Source organism: Anabrus simplex, chromosome 6, assembly GCF_040414725.1.
Source record: "Anabrus simplex isolate iqAnaSimp1 chromosome 6, ASM4041472v1, whole genome shotgun sequence".
Lineage (NCBI taxonomy): Eukaryota > Metazoa > Arthropoda > Insecta > Orthoptera > Tettigoniidae > Anabrus > Anabrus simplex.
The window spans coordinates 247,109,997-247,131,260 of record NC_090270.1 but is presented as its reverse complement, the minus strand read 5'-3'; the positions used below and the strand labels follow the sequence as shown (position 1 = coordinate 247,131,260).

Here is a 21,264-nt window from a genome sequence, read left to right as displayed (position 1 = left end):
TGTTGATATTAGAAGATACCATCAGTGTGTCTGTAATAAATTTATCATAATTATTTATGACTGAAAGAAGAACAGATCAGCTGGTTGCACTGTGCCAATATATTTTGATGGAATTACCTTCTTGATAAAGTCAACACTGTGGAGAACTATAGTGTTGTAAAGTTTGTCATATCTAATTGCTGTCCAAGAGTCAACCAGAGGAACAGTGCAGTCTTTGTAGTGGGTTTGAATCCCACTGTGGGTAGCTCCAAAGATGGCTTTACGTGGTTTCTCATTTTCACAGCAGACAAAGGCTGGGGCTGTACCTTAATTAAGGCCATGGTTTCTGCCCTCCCATTGTTAGTTCTTTCCCTTCCTTGCATCACCGAAAACCTTTGATGTATTAATACTATGTTAAACTGCTAGTAAAAATCTTTGTCCTGTATATGTGGCCACAATGTCTGTTGTAGAAAAATCTTCTACTCCTTGGTCATGTAAGCTGATGTGCTTACAAATGCCTTGATGTTTCATAAATGGATATTCATTTTAGAGGGAAATTGGTTGGTGGGTTCCAATGCAGAGATGTACAAATGGGGCAGCAGTGTGCCATCCATTGCTATAATGCAAGAGTGTGTGGTTGCCACTTTGGATGCAACAGCACCAAAAAACCTGCTTTCTTTCCTTCATCATGAGAGTTCTTCCAGCGCTATCAAATCTGAGTTGATCTGCATTCATTACTTTTTCTGGAGATGATATTTTTCTCAGTAATAGATCAGACTTCTCTCACAAATCTGTGAGCTCTTTGTTCAATATCAACAACATCTTCAACCAATTGTTTGGTAATTTATTGGGTCATTTTCTGAAAAGCAATCTTGTTCCTCTGTTTGAAATTCTTAGCTCACATGTTTGAGGCTTTAAAATGCAGAGTATTATTTGGGTCAGTTCTCTCCTTTATATTCATTGTTTACTTATAACAACAACAATAATCTTCATCATAATCATCATCATAATAATATCCTGTCCAATTTGATCTTGGATTGGATTGTGGATCATTGATCTCCATCTCTGCCTGTCTTCGATAGTGTGTCACATCGCTTGTTCCTCCAGAAATTGGAAAAATACGACTTTAGGGGTAATGTGCTGGATTTGCTTGAGAGTTACTTGACAGATCGAGTACAGTATGTCAAAATTAATCAATCTCTAAGCACACCGATGAAGATAATAAAGGGTGTCCCACAAGGCACAGTATTAGGTCCACTATTGTTTATTATATTTATTAATGATCTAGAGAAAACAATAGCAAATGCTGAACATACGCACATCATACCATATGCAGATGATACAGTCATTTATGTACAGGGTGATAGCTGGAATCTCATCAGACAGAGAGCAACTCGAGCACTGCTTAAAGTTAAAGCATGGTTAGATAATAATGAATTATTTTTAAATATTAAAAAGACAGAATTTATGAATTTTTCAGTAACAGATACACGGAACCATTTTAATGAATTAACTGTACACAACATCAACTGTAAATTTAATTATAACTGCTATATAATTTATAAAGTAGGTAATGTTAAGTATTTGGGATTATTAATTGATTCGAACATGAAATGGAAAAGTCACATTACCGATTTAAGAAAGAAAATCAGAAGAACTGTTTATATATTTCACAGTTTAAAATACATATCCAGTATGAAATTGTTTAGAGAGGTTTATGCTTTAGTTCAGTCTATTCTTAGTTACGGAATATTAGCATGGGGGAGGAGCCTACAAAAATGTAATCAATAAAATACAGGTTGTTCAAAACCTTATATTACGAATAATGTACCAGAAAGGAAGATTATACTCAAGTAGTCAATTATATGCTGAAGCAAATATGTTTAATGTAAAGCAGCTCTGTGCCCTTGAAATATACAAATATATTAACAAAAACAAAAATATTATTGAGAACATTCAACTGGAATATTGAACACGCAGTAAGATGTACCACCGTTATATGTTATACAAACCCAAACTTAGCATAACAAAGTGCAGTTTCTTGTACTTCATTCCAAAATTCTTTAATGTCCTTTCTGGTTCTTTACAAACTACTTCATTAAGTCAGAAAATGAGTCTGAAGTGTCTTAAATCCTTTGTCAGGGATAATAAACCTGTTATTGAAGAAATAACTAAATGAGAATATCACGTCACCATATTCAATTTCTATTTGATGCTCCACCATGTGCTGTTGATCATATCCATCATTCACTCATATCCATACTCGTACTTCAAGCATCATTTAAAATATATTTCTCTCTATGTTATTAATATTCTAAATTACCACACACAAGGTTTCACCTTACGTGGTATTTTACCGATATCTACTCGACTCTGTTGAGGTTGGTGTGATTTTTTATGCACAATGATAATAATAATAATAATAATAATAATAATTTATTTAATGTGTGCAGGAGATAGTTATAAGTTCAATTTATGTTAAGTATTAATATGTTAATAATAATACTCCTACTTCTGTAATATATGTGGTTTAGTTACAAGATTAATTTTTCTCTAGTAATAATGTTATTAGAAGAGTTATGTACATAAGAAACAGAGTCCTGTAAATATGTAAAGAACAAAATGAGTAAAAAAATACTGCTACTACTATTATTATTATATTGGTGTATTAATGTAGGAATATTTGAAGCTAGAAGGTCTCCATGTTAGATACTAGTAGTTTATGTTTTACAGGCAGTTGGGAAACACACAGCTATTTCCAGGTTTGGAGAAACATTCAGAGAAAATTTGGTGAGTCATACGGAGAATCAAAGTGTGAGACGTGGATATCCTGAAGTCTGCCCCATAGCTACATCCTGAAGTCTGCCCCATGGACCCAAAGTGATGAGTTTGGGTGTTGTTGGGATATACCCACATGGGTACCATAGTGAGGGAAATCTTTTGCTCATGATTGGACACGCCAGAACAAGCTTGGACATATCGAGATGGAGTGGGGATGAGTATGTCTACACATACGCCGGGAGGACGTGATCCAGATTAATTATTGATGAACAGAACAGTGTTCTAGTTTACTTGCTAATACTTATACAACTCTTGTGCTAGTGTACTGATCTAGTACATGTACTTAGTCTTCTGTATCTCATGGCAACTTTTGGTAATCTATGGCCTGATTTCAAGGCTTAGACCAATAGCATGTATTTGTGTAAGCGAAAGTGTCTCTAAAACAAAGTTTTAGTGCCTGTGCTTAAAGAGATATAGCATCAAAGTGGTATACCATATGTTGATGGTGAGAGCTGGCGATATGTGTTGATACAAAAAAACAGTGAAGGGCAATCTACATATGTAAGTACCGCACAAGTTGGCCATGCGGTGAACTTTCATCTGGAAGAAAGTCTGAAATAAAGCATATAATCTCTGACAATAAGATGGGCAACAAAATACAGAAGCATAATGCTAGCCTTATTATCATTATTAAATAATATTATCAACTAGCAAGATACCCTTGCTTTGCTACGGTATTGTACTGAAATTTATAATTGAATATAATCCACCGAAATTCACAATCTGACTTGTTTTCTGAGAGAATCTGCCAAAATTTGCAATCTGACTTGTTTTCTGAGAGATTACGGCAAAGTTCCTCTCCTATAAGCAATTTTAATATGGATCAAATCCTTGAGGAGATCCAGCGTGGTGTTGTCTTGGGTGTGTTGGCGGTACTGAACCCACAGCTGGACTGCATTCGTAGTCATCACCCGGCCAGGGCCCATTTCCAGCGTGGGCCGCACATTTGGACGACGGTCCAAAATAATATTTTTAAAATTATTATTATTATTATTATTATTATTATTATTATTATTATTATTATGGATTCCACAGCAAGATGCAAGACCACTACTTGGTGGTAAATTACATCTGCTCTCATTATCATTGCTGACAATGTGACCAGTACCATTGTCGTGCATAGGCAAGTGCACAGGATTTCTGGCGATACAAATGATATACTTCTATGCATTATTGACCTTTTTATAGAGGTGAAAAATTGCATGGTCAATATCATTCCTATCGTTTATTTCAAATGTGTTTAAATTTTTATTTATATGCCTGGAGAATCTACTGTAATCTAACTTTAAGTTCTCCAAAGGAAAAGTGGCTCTTGAAAACGAACCCCTAATCTACTGTAATCTAACTTTAAGTTCTCCAAAGGAAAAGTGGCTCTTGAAAACAAAACCCGGAAAGATGAAAAATGATCGGTTTATGATCAGAATCAAGTACATTATGAACAGTAAAATCAGTTGGTCTCAACTCCTTTTTCACCCCACCACCGTTAAGTTGATTTACCCCCCCCCCCAAAAAAGAGAAGGCGTGTTTCTTTATGTTTAAAGGAGATTCCAAATACCAATGTTCACGTCTGTTACCTTCAGTTTTGAGATATAAGTATCCCTATAAAAATAATTAACTTTATTTTTCACACTCTCCCCCCTCCTGTTAAGTGAATTTTCTGAAAAAAACTTTTTTCTTTATTAGTAAAGGATCTTCTACATACCAATTATCACGACTATAACATCTTCAGTTTTTGAGATATGTGTCATAAAATGAATTCAACTCCTTTTCCCCCACCCTCAAGATGATTTTCCACCAAAAATGCATTTTTCTTTGTTTATTAAAGGAGATCCAAATACCAATTTTCATGTCTGTAACAACTTTAGTTTTTATTAGATGTAAGTATCCTCATCAATTAATTCAATAATTTTTCAATTCTTTCACCACTATTTCCGAAATTAAAGCAGATTGCAAACACCAATTTTCACGTCTGCAACATCTTTCATTTTTGAGATAATAGCATCTTCATACAAATAATTCAACAAAGTTTTCAATTCTCCCCCCTCTTTTAAATAGATTTCCGAAAACAAAAAATACTGTTTAATTTTAAAGAAGATTCCAAATGCCAATTTTTGCGTCTGTAACATCTTCAGTTTTTGAGATATCAATATCCCAATGAAAAGAATTCAACCCAATTTTCAGTCATTTTTACCCACCACCGAAATGGTTTTTCCGAAAACAAAAAATACATCTTTCCTTATTTTTAATAGAGATTAAAAATACAGTTTTTCACTTCTGTAACATGTTAAGTTTTTGAGATATACTGTAGACATGCTCATTTTAAAATTTCACCCCCCTTTTTAGTTCCCCTTAAGAGGAGTTTCCAAAAAAATCACCTGTGTTTCTTTACTTTTACGGGAGATTTCAAATACCATTTTTTACGTCTGTAACATTTCACGTTTCTGAGATATACTGTAGATATTGTCTTTCAAAAAATTCACCCCATTTGTCCCTCCTATTTAACCCCCAATAATTAGATTTTCAAAAAAAAAATATGTGTTTCTTCATTTCTAAAGTAGTTTCCAAATACTAATTTTCAGGTCTGTAATATCTTCAGTTCCTGAGATATAAGTATCCTCATTAAAGGCATTCAATCCATTTTACACCCTTTTTCACCCCTCCTATTGGGATTTTCTGAAAACAAAACATATGTTTCTTTATTTTTAAAGGAGATTCTAAATACCAATTTTTACATCTGTAAACTTTTAAAGTTTTGAGATATTGATACACTCATTTAAAAAATTCACCCCCTTAGCGACAGAATATACAAAAATCCTCCCTTAGCGAGCACTTACATTGTAATATTAATGTATCCTCAAAATTTCATTTCTTTATGTCCAGTAGTTTTGGCTCGGCGATGATGAATCAGTCAGTCAGGACGTTCTTTTATATATATAGATTCAACAGTGACAATAAATACTGACTAGTGACTCAGTCATAGCACAAGAACAGAAGAAGAACAAAACTGTGGGATAAGAATAATGCACTAGACTTGAGTCATGTGTTCACCATTCACTATTACGTAGGCCTGAAAGTCAGATGTTTGCCATTTGAAATAGGAGGTTCTCACATATTGTAACACCCCTGCCTAATTCTTGTGGCTATAAAAACAAAGAAAATATGGTGTTTAATTGTAGGTAAATATGGTACATGTTATACAATGAAGTTCTACAATAATTAAATAATCAGATAATGCATTTCAAATGAGAAAATATGGCATGTTATTTTTTATTTGTCCATTCTTTTTTGTAAGCTACTTTTAAATTTTACGTGCTAATATTTTTGTGTTTTCATTAATACATTTCTATATCATTCTCTAGGACTCTGAAGTCGAGTTGCCATCGGACAGTGCAGAGGTGATTAAGGTCGAACCAGATCTTGTGTTTGGCGATGAATCTGCAGATGATGACTCTTCAGATGAAGAAGATCATGAAGATAAGGTATACATTTATCAAAAATTTTTTTTTAGTATGAGTGTAATTTTTGATGATTGATTATATCACTATAATTTTTTAGGAGCCAGATTTGCAGCTGCCCTCTGAAAAGCCAGAAGTGATTAAAGTGGAACCAGATTTGATATTAGATGACCCAGCTGCAGAGGATGAATCTTCAGAAAAGGTCGATGAAGGATGTGAAATTCAGGTGATTGTATTTCTCTTTAATAGCTTTTTGTAATAGGTTAACAGTATGTCTATTGTATTAATATTATTTTATATGATAGTTGCATAATTGTGCATCATTATCTTATTTCTTTAAACTCACTCACTCACTCACTCACTCACTCACTCACTCACTCACTCACTCACTCACTCACTCACTCCGGTCCTCTTGTACCATGAGGTGGTGAGGATATGCGAGATCTCCATCTACTCCTATCTCCGGTAATGGCAATGGCCTCTCGTACAGAGAGTGCCCTCACCTGCAGTGCTTCTCTAATCCCCTCCTCCCATGTCTTCCGTGGTCTTCCTCGAGCCTTCCTTCCTTCCACTCTCACCTCCCTTATTAACCTAGGCAAGTGTTCTGTCGACATTTGGTGGACGTGGCCAAACCATCTCAATTGATATTCTTGGACGGTTTTCTCTAGTGGCTTCATATTCGATACTTTCCGGATGGCTGTATTCCAGATCCTGTACCTCCTGGTTTTGTCCTCTACTTTCCGGAGGTATCTCATCTCTGCCGCCTGGATTCTGCTCTTGGTTCTTTCTGTTAGCGCCCAGGATTCGTAGCCATAGGTCAATGTGAGTACAAAGGTAGATTTGTAAATGGCTAACTTTGTGCCCTTTGAGATCTCCTTCTTGTTGAGGAAGTTTGTTCGGATGGCATTAAACAAACGCCCTGCTGTTTCTGTTCTTTCTGTTATTTCCTCCTCCATCTTCCCATCTGAGCTGATGATTGAGTCGAGATACTAGAACGTGGTGACTTGCTCTAATGGTTTAGTATCGAACATTATACTGTGTCTCTCCTCATTCCTGCTGATAACCATATTCTTTGTCTTCTCCACATTCACCTCCATACCTTTTTCTTCTTAGGCTCCTCCATCCATACATTGATGTTGTGTTGTAGGTTTTGTTTGCTGGAGGCAACAACAATCAGGTCATCAGCAAACGCCAGGTCAGAAAATTGTACTGGCCGCACGAGGTAATTTCCTACTGTCAATTTCTTGATTCTCTCATAATTTGGTTGAGGTACACGATGAATAGAAGAGGGCTAAGACTGCAGCCTTGCCGGACTCCTTGTCTCGTAGTGAACTTTGCAGACTTCACGTTTCCTGTCGGCACATAATTCCAACAGTTCTTATACAGTTTCATGATTGAACTGCAGTGACATGCTAACTCCAAACTCCTTTAGGACTTTCCAGAGTTTGGATCTCGGGACTCTGTCAAATGCCTGTTTCAGGTCAATAAAGGCAGCATGAAGGGTCTTTTTCTTCTCCAGTAGCTTTGCACTGGCCATCCTAACAGTAAATATGAGATCTTGCATGCTTCTGTTTGGACGTAAGCCACACTGGGCTTCTTCAAGTTTAACCTCTACCTCCTTAATCTAGTCTCCAGGATCTTTGAGAAGACCTTCCTAGGCACTGATAACAAGGATATGCCATGATGATTACTGCATTCTCGATTGTCTCCTTTCTTAAAGATGGGGATGATGGCTGCTACCTCCCAATCACTAGGCACCTTTTTTGTTCTCCAGGCTTCCACCATAATCTTGAATAGAAAGTCTTCTGCTTTCTTTCCCAAGTTCTTAATTATTTCTGGGGAGATTCCGTCATGGCATTGGGCCTTTCCATTCTTGAGTTGTTTAATAGCCAACTGCATTTCATTTATCCTTAAGTCTTCCCTTCTTCCTGTTCTCCTTCTCTCCCCGTCTCCCCTCTTTCCTCACTTGACCATGGGCTGTCTTCATTCTCATTTCCATTCAGTAAAACATTAAAATATTCTTTCCATCTCTCCATTATTTCTTTCTCTTCTGTTAAGATTTTCCCTTCCTTATCTTTTATAAACTTCAGGGGGCATTGTTTTTCCTGTTTTTCAGTGCTGTATAGAACAGCTTCTACTTCTCTTTATAATTTTTCTCCATTCTTTGTCCGAATTCTTCCCAAGACTGACTTTTCGCTATTTTTGCTAGGTCTTTAACCTTTCTTCTTTGTTCCTTATTCATCTCATGGTCCTCAGCATCCTTGCTTCTTAAGTATTTCTTCCATATTTCCTTTTTCTTTCTTACTTCTTTCTTGATGTCATCATTCCACCAGCTTGTTCTTTTCTTGTACTATCCCACCTTTGTTGTTCCACATACTTTACTTTCCACTTCTAGTAGTATCTTCTTGAACACTCCAGGTCCATTTCCTTGATCCTCTCCTCTATCCTCTGACACTCCTCCAATTCCTTTGTGATCTGCTCCTATACCCCCTTGTTCTCTCGAAACTTGTGCACCTTAATCTCTTCTTGCTTGTTGTTCTTAGGTGTTTTCCTCTTTACCTTTTGCTGTAGTTTCCATTGTTGTTATCAAGAGAAAATGGTCACTTCCTATTTTGTAGCCACGGTAAACTTGACAATCTGTCACCTTCTGGAGGTGATCTCTCTTCACTAACACATAATCTATGATAGAGCGCTCATCTCGGCTGGGTTCCTCCCTCATGTACATATGTATCATCTTATGTGGGAACATGGTGTTCACTGCAACGAGATTATTGGCAATGCAGAAATCAACAATCCTCTCACCATTGTTATTAACCACGTGTTCACCATGCTGGCCAACTGCTCTGCCACTCCCGTGGCTGGTTTCCGACTTTGCCATTGAGATCTCCTAATACAGTAATTTCCCCTCGAGTGTTGTGCCCCACAATCTGGAACTCTTCATGGAACCTATCCTTCTCCTCCATTCTTCCATTGTTGTTCACTCCGTAAACCGCAATGAATGTCATCAGCTCTATCTTGAGATCTAATCGTATGCTGACTGTGAGAATCCTATACGTGTGGAATTTCCATTCTTGAATCTTGTTTCGAAGTTCTTGTGGACCAGTAGTGCTACTCCTGATTTGGTCCTCAGTCTGTTGCTAACTCCACTATAAATGAGTACATGATCATTCACCATTGTATCCACCTCTTGCCCTTTCTATTTTGTCTCTGTCAGTGCCAGCCAGCACTACAAGTCTTGCTCTCTCGAATTCTGCCACTATTTCATTTTCCTTTCCAGCTGTTCCTTGTATATTCCATGTTCCAAATCTAATAATCCTCTTTCCTCGCTACGTTGCCATCGGATTCAGTTATTTTGGGCATGTGAGATATGGGCCCACAGTGCCTATAGGGCAGTGAGGGGGTTGCACTCTTTTGACCTCTACCCCTGCCATGCTGCAACTTCAGGACTGATGGTGTTCTCATTCCTTACTCCCTAAGACAAAGATTTTCTTCCTTCAGGGCCTACAGCTGAAGGTCAATCATTTAATCTGGCCCCTCACCCTCAACCTTACCGGCAAGGGTGACCCTACCAAGAGCCGAAGCTCCCACCGGCATCGCTCTTGGGATCACTGAGGTACGCAAGCCTCCCCACCACGTGAAGGTATCAGACCGTAGGGGAGGTTATTTTGTTATACATTTTAATATATCACTTGTAAAATCAATTGTTACTGAAACCAATAGATAAGTAAATAGTTTTCTCCAGACCCATGCTAACCCATTACTTTCTCGTAGAGAAAATGTTGCTCTCATTGAAACGAAAGGACTTATCTTCTGATTACTAAATATGGGTTTTATTAGATGACCCTCGGTTGCATCTTACTGGTTTGCTCCGTATTCACAACTGTTGTTGCAGTTTCTTGGGATGTTCCCCAGATATTGTTTCAGTTGGTCCTCGGATATTTTAATTAGGTTGACAATAAACTTGGTTAGAATCCATGATTTAAAATTCAAGTCCAGATAAGACCCTGCTTACTCAGTATTTAGATTACATTACATACCCCATCAACAGAAATGACCATTTAGGGCTATCTGTTCATGGACAAGGCAGACTACAGACAGTCCACCATCCACAACAATAAATCTGACATATTACCTTGAACATTGGTAGTTGAGCAGGTTGAGGGGGAGAGCTGGCCGATGTTATGAGAAACTGGGACACAGACATAGCATACAGGAAACCAAATGGGCTCGGAACAATGGAGATAGATTTAAAATTTTCTATTGTTAATAAAAAGCTTTGTAATAATGGTACTGAAGGTGCATGAATGTCTGGCTGACTCATTTCAATTAGAATCAACACTGCTGATCACACACTGTGGGCCATGTTCTTTTATGCGCCTCAAACTAAGTGTACTGAAGGCAACAAGAATGGCTTCTAGACAGCCTTGAAGCTCATCTGCATATCTTTGGTGATGATGAGATGCTTTTTTCTTTTTTTAGATGGCGACCTGATAGTCCCATACGGAATCTGTGGGATGACTTTTTCAGGATTGATAGAGGTCATGGATATGATTTTTGAAAAGAAGATGGACTTTGCATTTTGGAACTTGAAAAAGGCATTTGACTTGGTTCTAACTAACACTTTCTTTAAGAAAAGATCATTTTATCATATAATGTATAGCAGTGGAGGGTACAGTACACAGATTATTGGCTTATACACGGATTTGATCACAAGCTTGTGACCGATCCTCTAATATCACACAGCATCACTTGCTAGTTCGTGACTTAAGGATGTGCTTGAACATAAGACCGGTATACAAAATGATATCACAACATGTTAAGTGGTGGCAACAGCCTAAACACAAATCTGAGCTGATATCTGCTACATGATCTCTTAATGACAGCTATGACCAGAACGTGACAGATTGTTGGGATAATGGCTGCAAACATACCGTATACAGATGTGCCACAAGAATCCTCAGAACCACAAAACCTGCTTAAGCATATATTGGGAAGCAGATTTGGTGGGGGGATTAAGAGATTCAGTGAACAATTAAGGCAAAGAAGGCTGCATATAAAGATCGGTTGGGATCACTTCTACCTACTGATTATCAGCAATAGCATGAACTGAAGAAAACTGCAAAATGAAAGGTTGCAGCAGAAAAGGCCTCACATGAAAAGGACCACTTTGATGAATATGACAGCCAGGAGGGCAGATATAAAATCTACAAACTAGCCCAGCCATGCCACTATTCTACACAAAATATAGGACATCTCAAACAGTACATAATGTAGATTAGTGATGATAAGGATGCTTGTTGTTTAAAGGGGCCCCAAATGTAGATTAGAAACTGCTGCGTGAATCAACTGATATTTTAAATCAATGGCAAAAGCTTTAAAGAAATCTGCAATGTGGGAAACCCACATTCTCCAGTCCTTACTGAAACAGCTATCCCTGGAGAAGAACCCGTCATCACTGTGGCAGAAATGGCCAGTGCTATTGCCAAAGTGAAAATTGGAATAGCAAAAGGTCCTAATGATACACTAGCTGAGATCTGAAAACTTCTGGGGAATGAAGGAGCAGTTTTCCTGACTGCCTTATTCAGCAGAATGATTAGGGAAATCCATGTACCATCAGCATGGTTTATGGGCATTACAGCTCCAATTTTGAAAGGAAAAGGTGACTTCAATGAATGCTTAAACTATAGAATGATTCCTTTATCAAGCCATACCATGAAAATCTTCGAGTGGATACTGGACACCCTCCTCTGTAAAATAGTAGGTATCACATCTAATCAATGTGGTTTTGTCGAGGGCTGCAGAACAACTGGTACCATTCATGCTGCCTGCTTTCTGATGGAAAGATACCATGAAAAGAAGCAAACAATACTTATGGCATTTCTGGTACTTGAGAAGGCCAATAATAAAGTGCCTCATGATCTCATTTGATATGCTTTAAGATCTTGTGATGTACCAATGGCATGTCAGGTCAATTCAGCTTCTTTGTCATTAATGTCAGCTGTTAATTCTATATTCATGTGGATGTTCATCAGAGTTCTGCCTGGTCGCCTTTACTTTTCATTCTTTGCATGAGACAGTTGCCAGGGATTTACGGGCACTGCGTCCCTGGACTGTGTACGCTGACAGTGTCATGGTGGTATCCGAACCAAGACCTACATTTGTCCGGTTAGTCCAGGTATGGAAATACCACCTTGTTGAATATGGATTCTGTCGGAGCATAAAACCAGAATATCCTGAGTGTGGAGAGCGAACAAAAGGAACATTACCCATTCATGGCTGTAAAATTGCTAAGTGTCAGATTTTCACTACCGTGATTTGCATCTCACATCTGACTGTAACACCTTAATGGGCATCCAAAAAAGGGTCAGTGCCACCTGGCTGAAATGGTGGCAAATTACAGGGTTTCCCTGTAACTGCCTCTTTACCTCAAGTCTCGCATTCAGGAGATAGCAGGTTCGAACCCCTCTGTCCGCAGCCCTGAAGATGATTTTCCATGGTTTCCCAATTTCACACCAGGCAAATGCTGAGGCCATACCTTGATTAACATATTAATAACGGGCTACGTTAACGTAGTTTCGTATTGGTGTGCGGGCAACCAGCTACGTAAATTAACGTTTTCTCACATTGCTTCATTCTTGTGCGATTTTATTGTCTCCGCTGTTTATTAATCAAAATATTTTGTGTTGTTTACAAACTAAAGTCTTTGTTGATTGGAATTTAGATAGATGTATTCTTTCCTTGATAATGCTTTCAACACAGGAATTGTGGTTTCATAACACTCAGTACAGCGTGACCGAGTGTATTGTCAGATATCAGAATGGCATGGCCGTAGCAAAAACAGCTCGAAAGATGAAATATTTGGAGAATTGCATGCTGATAGTTTATCTAAGTCCCTAGTGATTGGGAAGATGTGTGTCCGTCAACATCAAAATATATGCACGGAAATGAAAGTGCAACATTCAGTTCAGACGAGTCTGTTGATGGTGACAATAATACGAGTGAAGATGCCAGTGATAGTAGTGACAGTGAGGTTGATGGATGGACAAATAAGGATGAAAACAGAGTCCTAGAACCATTTACAGATGTTACAGGTATTTATATTTCATTCTACTTCTCATGCAAAGTGTGCTTCTGTTGCCAGTCTACAGGAAGGAATGGAGTAGAACGCGCCCAGACAACAATGTGTTAAGGCCACAGCCTCTTCATTTCCACTCCTAGCCTTTTCCTATCCCATTGTTGCGTTTCTGTGACTATTGTCTGTTCGCAATAAGGTCCACAAGATTCTGGAGCAGCAGACAAAGGGATGCTTCTTCCATTCTATAAATCAAAAGAAACATAATCAGATACTCAAAATTTGGATTGAAGCCCCTTTTAACCATAACTTACATCAAAACAATCAACTTCCAACGGAGAGTCTGGTCGCTACAAACAAGAATTAAATATGTCAATACTTCCTCTGATCAAATTGCCAAACTGCAGCAGCAAGCCTCATCAAACCTAGAAGCCATTTTCCAATGAACCCAAGACTTCAATTCTAGATTATCATCATGACTAATCACGCATAATGCAAAATTACAGTCTTTTTAAATAACATTATTTAGACAGCACAATTCTTAACTAAAATTCTCAATACTGAAATGTTATTGTATTCTAGAAACCAACGCACTTCAGAAACTAAGGCTCCTGTATATTAACATCCAATATTTATATTTATGACTCAAATTTTAATGCCCAATTATAGTTGAATCAATTTTATTTTAACATTGCAAACAATTTTTAGCCAAATTTTCAAATTGTAAAAACTGTGTTTTGGACGTCAATGTGTTTTAGAATTAAGAGTTACTCCATTTTAACACTGCAAATCATATTGTCATAATTTTTAATGTGTATATTATTCTTGTGTTTTAAATATTATTATCACTGAAATTAGATTTACATTCAATGTAATGAAATTTGTAACAACAATCCAAATATGACAAACCTTGAGGCAATTGTATAGGCTGATGATGCTTGTGAATAAAAGCGAAACATGTCCCGGTAAATTAGTGTTGTAACATTACAACTTAGCAACACAAACTGTAATTTGTATTGAAAAAGTGGATCGAAACAACCAACAAATTGTTAGTATATCATAAGATAGTTTCTTCCAAAACATAACTTATTTCTATGTGAAAGTTTACCACATGGAACCTTGGAAGGATAGAGTATTGTGCCATTGGTCAAAGTTTTATCTTTCACAAGGAACTTGTACTGAGTAGAATGACTGTCATAAAGGCCAGGTGGTAACATGCAGACATCAGCCCGTCTCTGTTTTCTTTTGAAATTATTAAAGCGAAACAATCTCCTTACAGACTGTGAAGGCCACTGGTGGAATTACTTTAATTATTTTCATGTGGCTGTTGCTAGCCTGGTGCAGACTCTCCGATGAGAATGGGTGGCATCTGCTCTGTACAGGAAACTGCATTATTGTGATAAGAGGATAGTGTTGTATGCAGTGTATGAGTTACAGGGATATGGGGATAGCACAAACACCCAGTTCCCAAGCCAAGGGAATTAACCATCTCTGACCTGGCTGAGAATTAAGCCTTAAGCTCTGTGAACCGGAGGCCAATATGCTGACCATTCAGCCAATGAGTTGGATCCTGGAGGGGTACAAGATAAGTCTTTCCCAGTTTTAACATTAATCTCAGTACAAAGTGGAGTAGAGTGGTCAGCCCTGATTTTCTTGACCTCTACTGTAATAAAGAAATCTATTGTGTGGCTGTATCACTGCCACTCAGCGATACACGGATACAGCAAAGAGTACTCACTCATTGCATGGTTGTCACTTCATTGTGCAAAACCTGTTCTTGATGTACTTACTAAGTTCTTTTTTTAAAAGTTCTAGAAACTAGAAGAAGAGCAGTCACTGTTTTGGGTCAAGTGATGATCTTCCTGGTTGTTTAATAATAATATTAGGGATAGCACACAAATGTGCAAAAGTATATTTTGATATCAATCTCGCTGCAATTGATGAATATCATGTTTGTTCCATATTGACTTTAACTAATCAAATAATTATTCCTTTAATAGGAATGTTTTATATTTCTACCACTCATTACTTAATAAGATATAAATACATATATTAGAACATGTTTCAGAGCATGAGACTCACAGATCAGTATTGAATGGTGGATATATATAACATTTCAATTAAAGGAATAATTATTTTATTTTTTATCAATCTTTCTAACTAAACTCTGTAAGGGACTTCAGTCTTTTCTCACACCTCACGGCATTGATATCACATTGTTTCTCAAAAAACCGGCATATGCACTGAAAGTCTGGTTGAAAACTCATTTCCCTACATACTTTGTGGTGAAAACCGTGCACTGAGAATCGGGTCACCACATGTTGCAAGTCATATGATGCCTGCATCCATTCCCATGAAATAATTGCATCATACATGCAGAAGAAGTCACTGGTTCTAGATTCTTGAAATTTATGCACAGTAATTGTACTATTTTTGATTGTTAGCATGTCGACATAACTGTATTCATTCTTTTGGATGAACTTATCTTGTATGTAGCTTGGTGTCCATACAGTGTCATATTCTTGTTAGGATGGTTTGTTGTTTATATGACTTAAGTAAATTAATCCCAGTTAAATATAACTGTTATTTGTTTTTCTTATAGGTTCCAAAGAAAAGTGTTCAGGATAAAGTATTAGATTACACTGCGGCTGCATTAAATAAGTACAAGTAAGTAATTACCCTTACAAAACTATTCTAATGGTAACTTAAAATGTATCGTAGAATGCCTCTTTGTGTATATGAAAGAGTGATATAGAGATTGATATATATTTGGGATATCTGAGAATGGCAGGGCCAATTTTTACGTTGCACATTTTAGCCTTTGGTGCATTTATGAAACTCGGTGTCTCTTTTTGGCTTTTAAGCCTATAGTGTGATATATTTTTTCTCTTTCCCTTGTTATTTTGATATACACATTTCAGGGCGTAAATGTGCTATTCTAATTTTATCTCAGCTAAAAATGTAAAATGCTTGCACTTGTCACTTGCTACTGCCAGTGATGGCAAGAGACCAGCAGATCGCAAGTATTCCAACCCTTATACAATATATACGCAAATAATCCCTGCAGATTATTTCAAATTTTGGAAGAAATTTGGGGTGCAGGTATTATCTCTATCAAGGTCCTTACAGCACTCCTGATATACAGAAATCTTGAAATTTTTTGCCCACTCTGTTGACATACCTGAGAAGTGTGTCGTGTACATATCATGTGATTTATGTGATGTCAGCCTAAGTAATATTGCATGTTTAGGATGGCCAGTGGAAGATCTTGTTATAGGTTGTTCATGGCTAAAGAAAAGCTCCACATTAATCTCATTGCAGGAAGGAAATACAATGTGGATAAGAATTCTATAGTGATTGGAGGAAAAATAAAGCCCATCTTGAATGGAGAAGCATTAACTACCTTGCATTTTGCAGTTTGAAAGTAAAGTTTCCAGATATCAAAAACAGGATAAGCAGATATGTGACTGAAAAAATAGTTTGTGTAAGCAGTTGCAAGTGAAAAATATTGTGGTTGTATGTATAGCAAAAGCGAGAGAGTTAAAACTGACAAGTTTAAGGCTAGCCGTGGATGGTTCATGCTTGTTTCTGAACGAGATATCTTCAATTTTCGTAGGGAAACTAGTACTGCACAATGTCTCCCAGCCAATTTTGAAGAAAGTATTCTAAATTTTCACAGAGTTATTATCTTGTAGCACCAGAAAACTTTTATTTAAGTCCTAGATTGGTAATACAGATTAGGTATATTTACTATACTATAGCGAGTGATTTAGCATGCATTGTTTTTCAGTCATCTGTATTTATACACTGCAGCATTTACAATATTGAATACTAGCTGATGTACCTGTGCTTCGCCACGGGATTCTAAGAAAGACTGTCTTTGTGGTTTTCTTAACTACAGTTAGTTAACTTAGGCCATTACAACAACATCAGTAGGAATGTAGGGATTAAAAGCAATGTTACCATATAAAATACTCGCTCAAACGAAAAACCGCACATTTTCTCACTTTTAACGAACAGTACTATGATGCCGACCTAACAGTCCCAAGTTCCATTGCTGGGACGACCAGGCCGCAGACAGCCATGAACACTCCTCTGCCATTGTTCCGTTAAATATACACACTGCTCATTCCAATCAGTGTCTCAGGGTAGGGATTGAATAGCTCGAATGCGATGATGAACCTGTTTGTTACGTACCAGTAGTATCAGAAAATGTATGAACCAGAGGAATGGCATGCTTAAGAAGAAAGTAATCTAACTCCCCAACTACTTCCCGCCAATATTCTGTTATACTCTGTTATACGCTGTTATACTCGGTATGACCGGGCGAGTTGGCCGTGCGGTTAAGGGCGCGCAGCGGTGAGTTTGCATTTGGGAGGTGGTGGGTTCGAAAACCACTGTCCTCAGCCCTGAAGATGGTATTCCGTTGTCTCCCATTTTCACACCAGGCAAAGGCTGGGGCTGTACCGTAATTAACACCAGGGCCGCTTCGTTTCCACTCTTATCCCTTTCCTATCCCATCGTCACCATAATACCTATCTGTGTCGGTGTGACGTAAAGCAAATACAAAAAATACTCGGTATACAGCAGTAACCCCATCTACCAGACATGATTGGCAACAGAAGACACAAAGCACATCAGAACAAGCAATGGACATTGTACTGTAATGTTATTGTTGTTCAATGTTATGAGCTTTCTGTATTGTAGGCCTTCACGTTTAGTTTTCTTTCGACTCTGTGATATTAGGGCGTCTTAAAATAATTATAGCCTAGACTGTAGTTCCTTATTCCCCGACTTTATATAACGATTTCCATTAAATTCTGTCTACCCATTGTCTCGTGACTTGGCGCTGATATGGACATAGCTTTTTTTTTTTGCTATCTGCTTTACATCGCATTTGCATTTGCCTGGTGTGAAAATGGGAAACCACGGAAAACCATCTTCAGGGCTCCCGACAGTGGGGTTCGAACCCACTATTCCCGATTACTGGATACTGGCTGCACTTAAGCGACTGCAGCTATCGAGTTCGGTATATGGACTTTACAACAAAAATCCAAATTCATGAATATATATGTTATTGTAGCCAGTAGGTAAAAATGTATAAGACATAAATGATTGTAAATTTAATACTATATGACTTTAGTAAGGTAGTATTTGTCGATAGGACCACTAATAACACAAATATTTAATAATTAAATTTTAGACCTTTCCCTAAACTACCATTCCACTCAGCGTGAATAAAATTATTTATAACCTAGATTGTAGCGACTTATTTCCCGACTTTGCATACCGATTTTCATTATGATAGGACCACTAATAACATAAAAATTTGCGAATTTAAATTTAGGCTTTCCCCTAAACTACCATTTTTTTCAGTGTGAATAAGATTATTTATAGCGTAGATTGTAGCAACTTATTTCCTGTCTTTGCATACCGATTTTCATTAAAATAGGACCACTAATAACATTAATATTTGAGAAATTAAATTTTTGGCCTTCCCCTAAACTACCATTTCTTTCAGCGTGAATAAGATTGTTTATGGGCTAGATTGTAGCGACGTATTTCCCGACTTTGCATACCAATTTTCATTAAATTCTCTTCAGCCGTTTTCTCGTGATGCGTGTACATACATACGGACAGACAGACATTACGGAAAATTAAAAAGTGAATTTCCTTGCTACTATGGACACGACCGATACAAAATACCGTCCTATTTAAATTCTGAGCAATGTACAGACAAAATTCTTATTTTATACATATAGATGATCGATCACCACTCGTTGACTCACGGCTCTGACTGGTGTAAACGGACATGCATGTTTGAAATGAAAGGGGAGAATGTGTTTTTGCAGTAAGTGTATAGGCTATATAATGTGGCCAATTGCAGTTGTTAACTCTCTAGAAAAATTTAAATATTAGGTTCTGAAATGAAATCAAAGTATGATAATTCCTGATTTCAGAAGTTAGGTTATATATTCTGACATCTGTTTAGACTTCAGAAAGGTTGTTTCCCATGTAAATTTGTAGTGGAAACGTGATCATTACTCTGCTGGGGCCTGAGGTACGTTTTTTATGATACGTGTATGCTTAGGTTAGGTCAGGTAATGCTGTTTGAGTATGAAAAATGAAATGTTTGCAACAGGAGCCTCTGGAATGGTACAGTTACAATTTTTTAGGAATTAAATTGAACAAACACATTCATATAATATCTGAATTACAATATGACTAACGAGTAGATCGGAGTATGGAAGTTCTGCAAAAACTTAAGTTTAGAGAACTAATTGATTATCGTTTCATATTGATTTTAATATTCTTTTTTGTATCTTTTCTTATTTTTCTGAAAGATCAAGTATAACAACAATCTGCTTTAGTGAATACATATTTTGCTGTTATGATTTATTGCTATAATGGATTTCTACTCTAAGTCTACTAATATTTTACAAAGCTATAGCCTATAGCTACAAAAACATTTTTTTTCAAAATTTCTCTTCTTAAAATTAGGGTACGGTTATTATTTGAATATATATATATATATATACACACACACACATACACACTCACATTGTACCGGGAAACGATTATGGGGCCAGAGCATGGGAAGGATCTCAGGTAGTGAGCAGTTACTTATTGGAGCAGGTACAGAGAAGGATAGTTTCGCAGAGCGAATAATAGAGGATCTCTTATGTAGCTTTAAATTCCAAAATAACACTTTGCACATAGTACTTCATTTAACCAAATTGCATAAAAACCAAGTCCATCACTTGTGATGCAAACCTACAGTTTTTATAAGATTTTTAAACAAAATATTAACATACACTTCCATTAATAATCTGATAGTTCAAGTAAAAGTTTTCAATCACTTGCTGTTTACTCCTACAGTTCATCTAAATTGATTTTTTAAGAAAATAAAATAGTGCACTTGCTTTATGGCAAACCCTGTAGTTTGTCTAAGTGATATTACTTCAATTTATAAAAGATCTTAAAGAGAAATCTACAGTTCAAAACAAGACATGGAGTCTTCCGGAATTATTAAGAATAGTAAAATTCACATGAAGCACTTTTCTGTTGATGATTGTAGCACTATAAATGATTGAGTGCTTTGTTAAAAGTCAGTTAGTGTCTACGTGGAATTACTCACTCAAAAATAGATGAAAAACACTGATATCACCTGTGTTCTGCTTAGAAGGATTGATGAAGTACTGTCCTGCGGCTTGGTGACGGGAACTTTCTGCAGCATGCAGCCAAGACTCGAACTCATCACCAGCAGCGTGACACGTCCATTCATTGAAGACACCACGTTATTATCCCTCGTCGAAATCAGGTTCTACACAGTGTAATATCACGACACTTCACCAAGATTTCCGATGTTCTTTTGAAAGAGAAATGTTGAAACACGGGAAGTTCAATTGGCACAATATAATGGGTTGTAGAACTCTTAATTATCATGAAGATTGGTATTTTACACTGACACAAGTCTTAATGCATAGTTCGTATTCTCACTTTTGTTTTACGATGTTAAATACGTGACTCAGAATATCACAGTCTATGCTATAGTATGATTCATAAGTCAAGTTAATGCAGTAATGACCTACAGTCATTTTCAAAAATGTAAAACACAGTCTTTCACTCACAGTTTATAGAATAAAAATTGAACACTGTCACAGTTCACAATAGTCACTGATTATGTCTTAGGATCAATCGTAGAATAATCATCACAGTTCATGAAACACTTGAGAAAATGCCATTAATATCACTCCTATAACAGTCTCTGGAATATTAATGTTCATAGATTAAGTTTTTATAACTGAATTTGCATGACACGGGTTTGTATGACCTAATATTGCCATAAAAAGTCCTTAACATTCAGTTAGTTTCTCATGGTCATAATCGAAAGTTCGAGAAAATATGTGAAGAAAT

General features: G+C 36.9%; 1 protein-coding gene across 1 annotated transcript in view; it reads left to right on the top strand.

Annotated features, from left to right (window-relative positions):
• LOC137501297 (uncharacterized) overlaps nt 1-21,264 on the top strand; it is a 96,041-nt gene that overhangs the window by 40,815 nt on the left and 33,962 nt on the right. Inside the window, exons 3-5 of the mRNA XM_068228279.1 lie at nt 6,180-6,299; nt 6,376-6,501; nt 15,950-16,014. Of these exons, the coding sequence (XP_068084380.1) occupies nt 6,180-6,299; nt 6,376-6,501; nt 15,950-16,014 (311 nt within the window). The remainder of the gene's footprint in view (nt 1-6,179; nt 6,300-6,375; nt 6,502-15,949; nt 16,015-21,264) is intronic.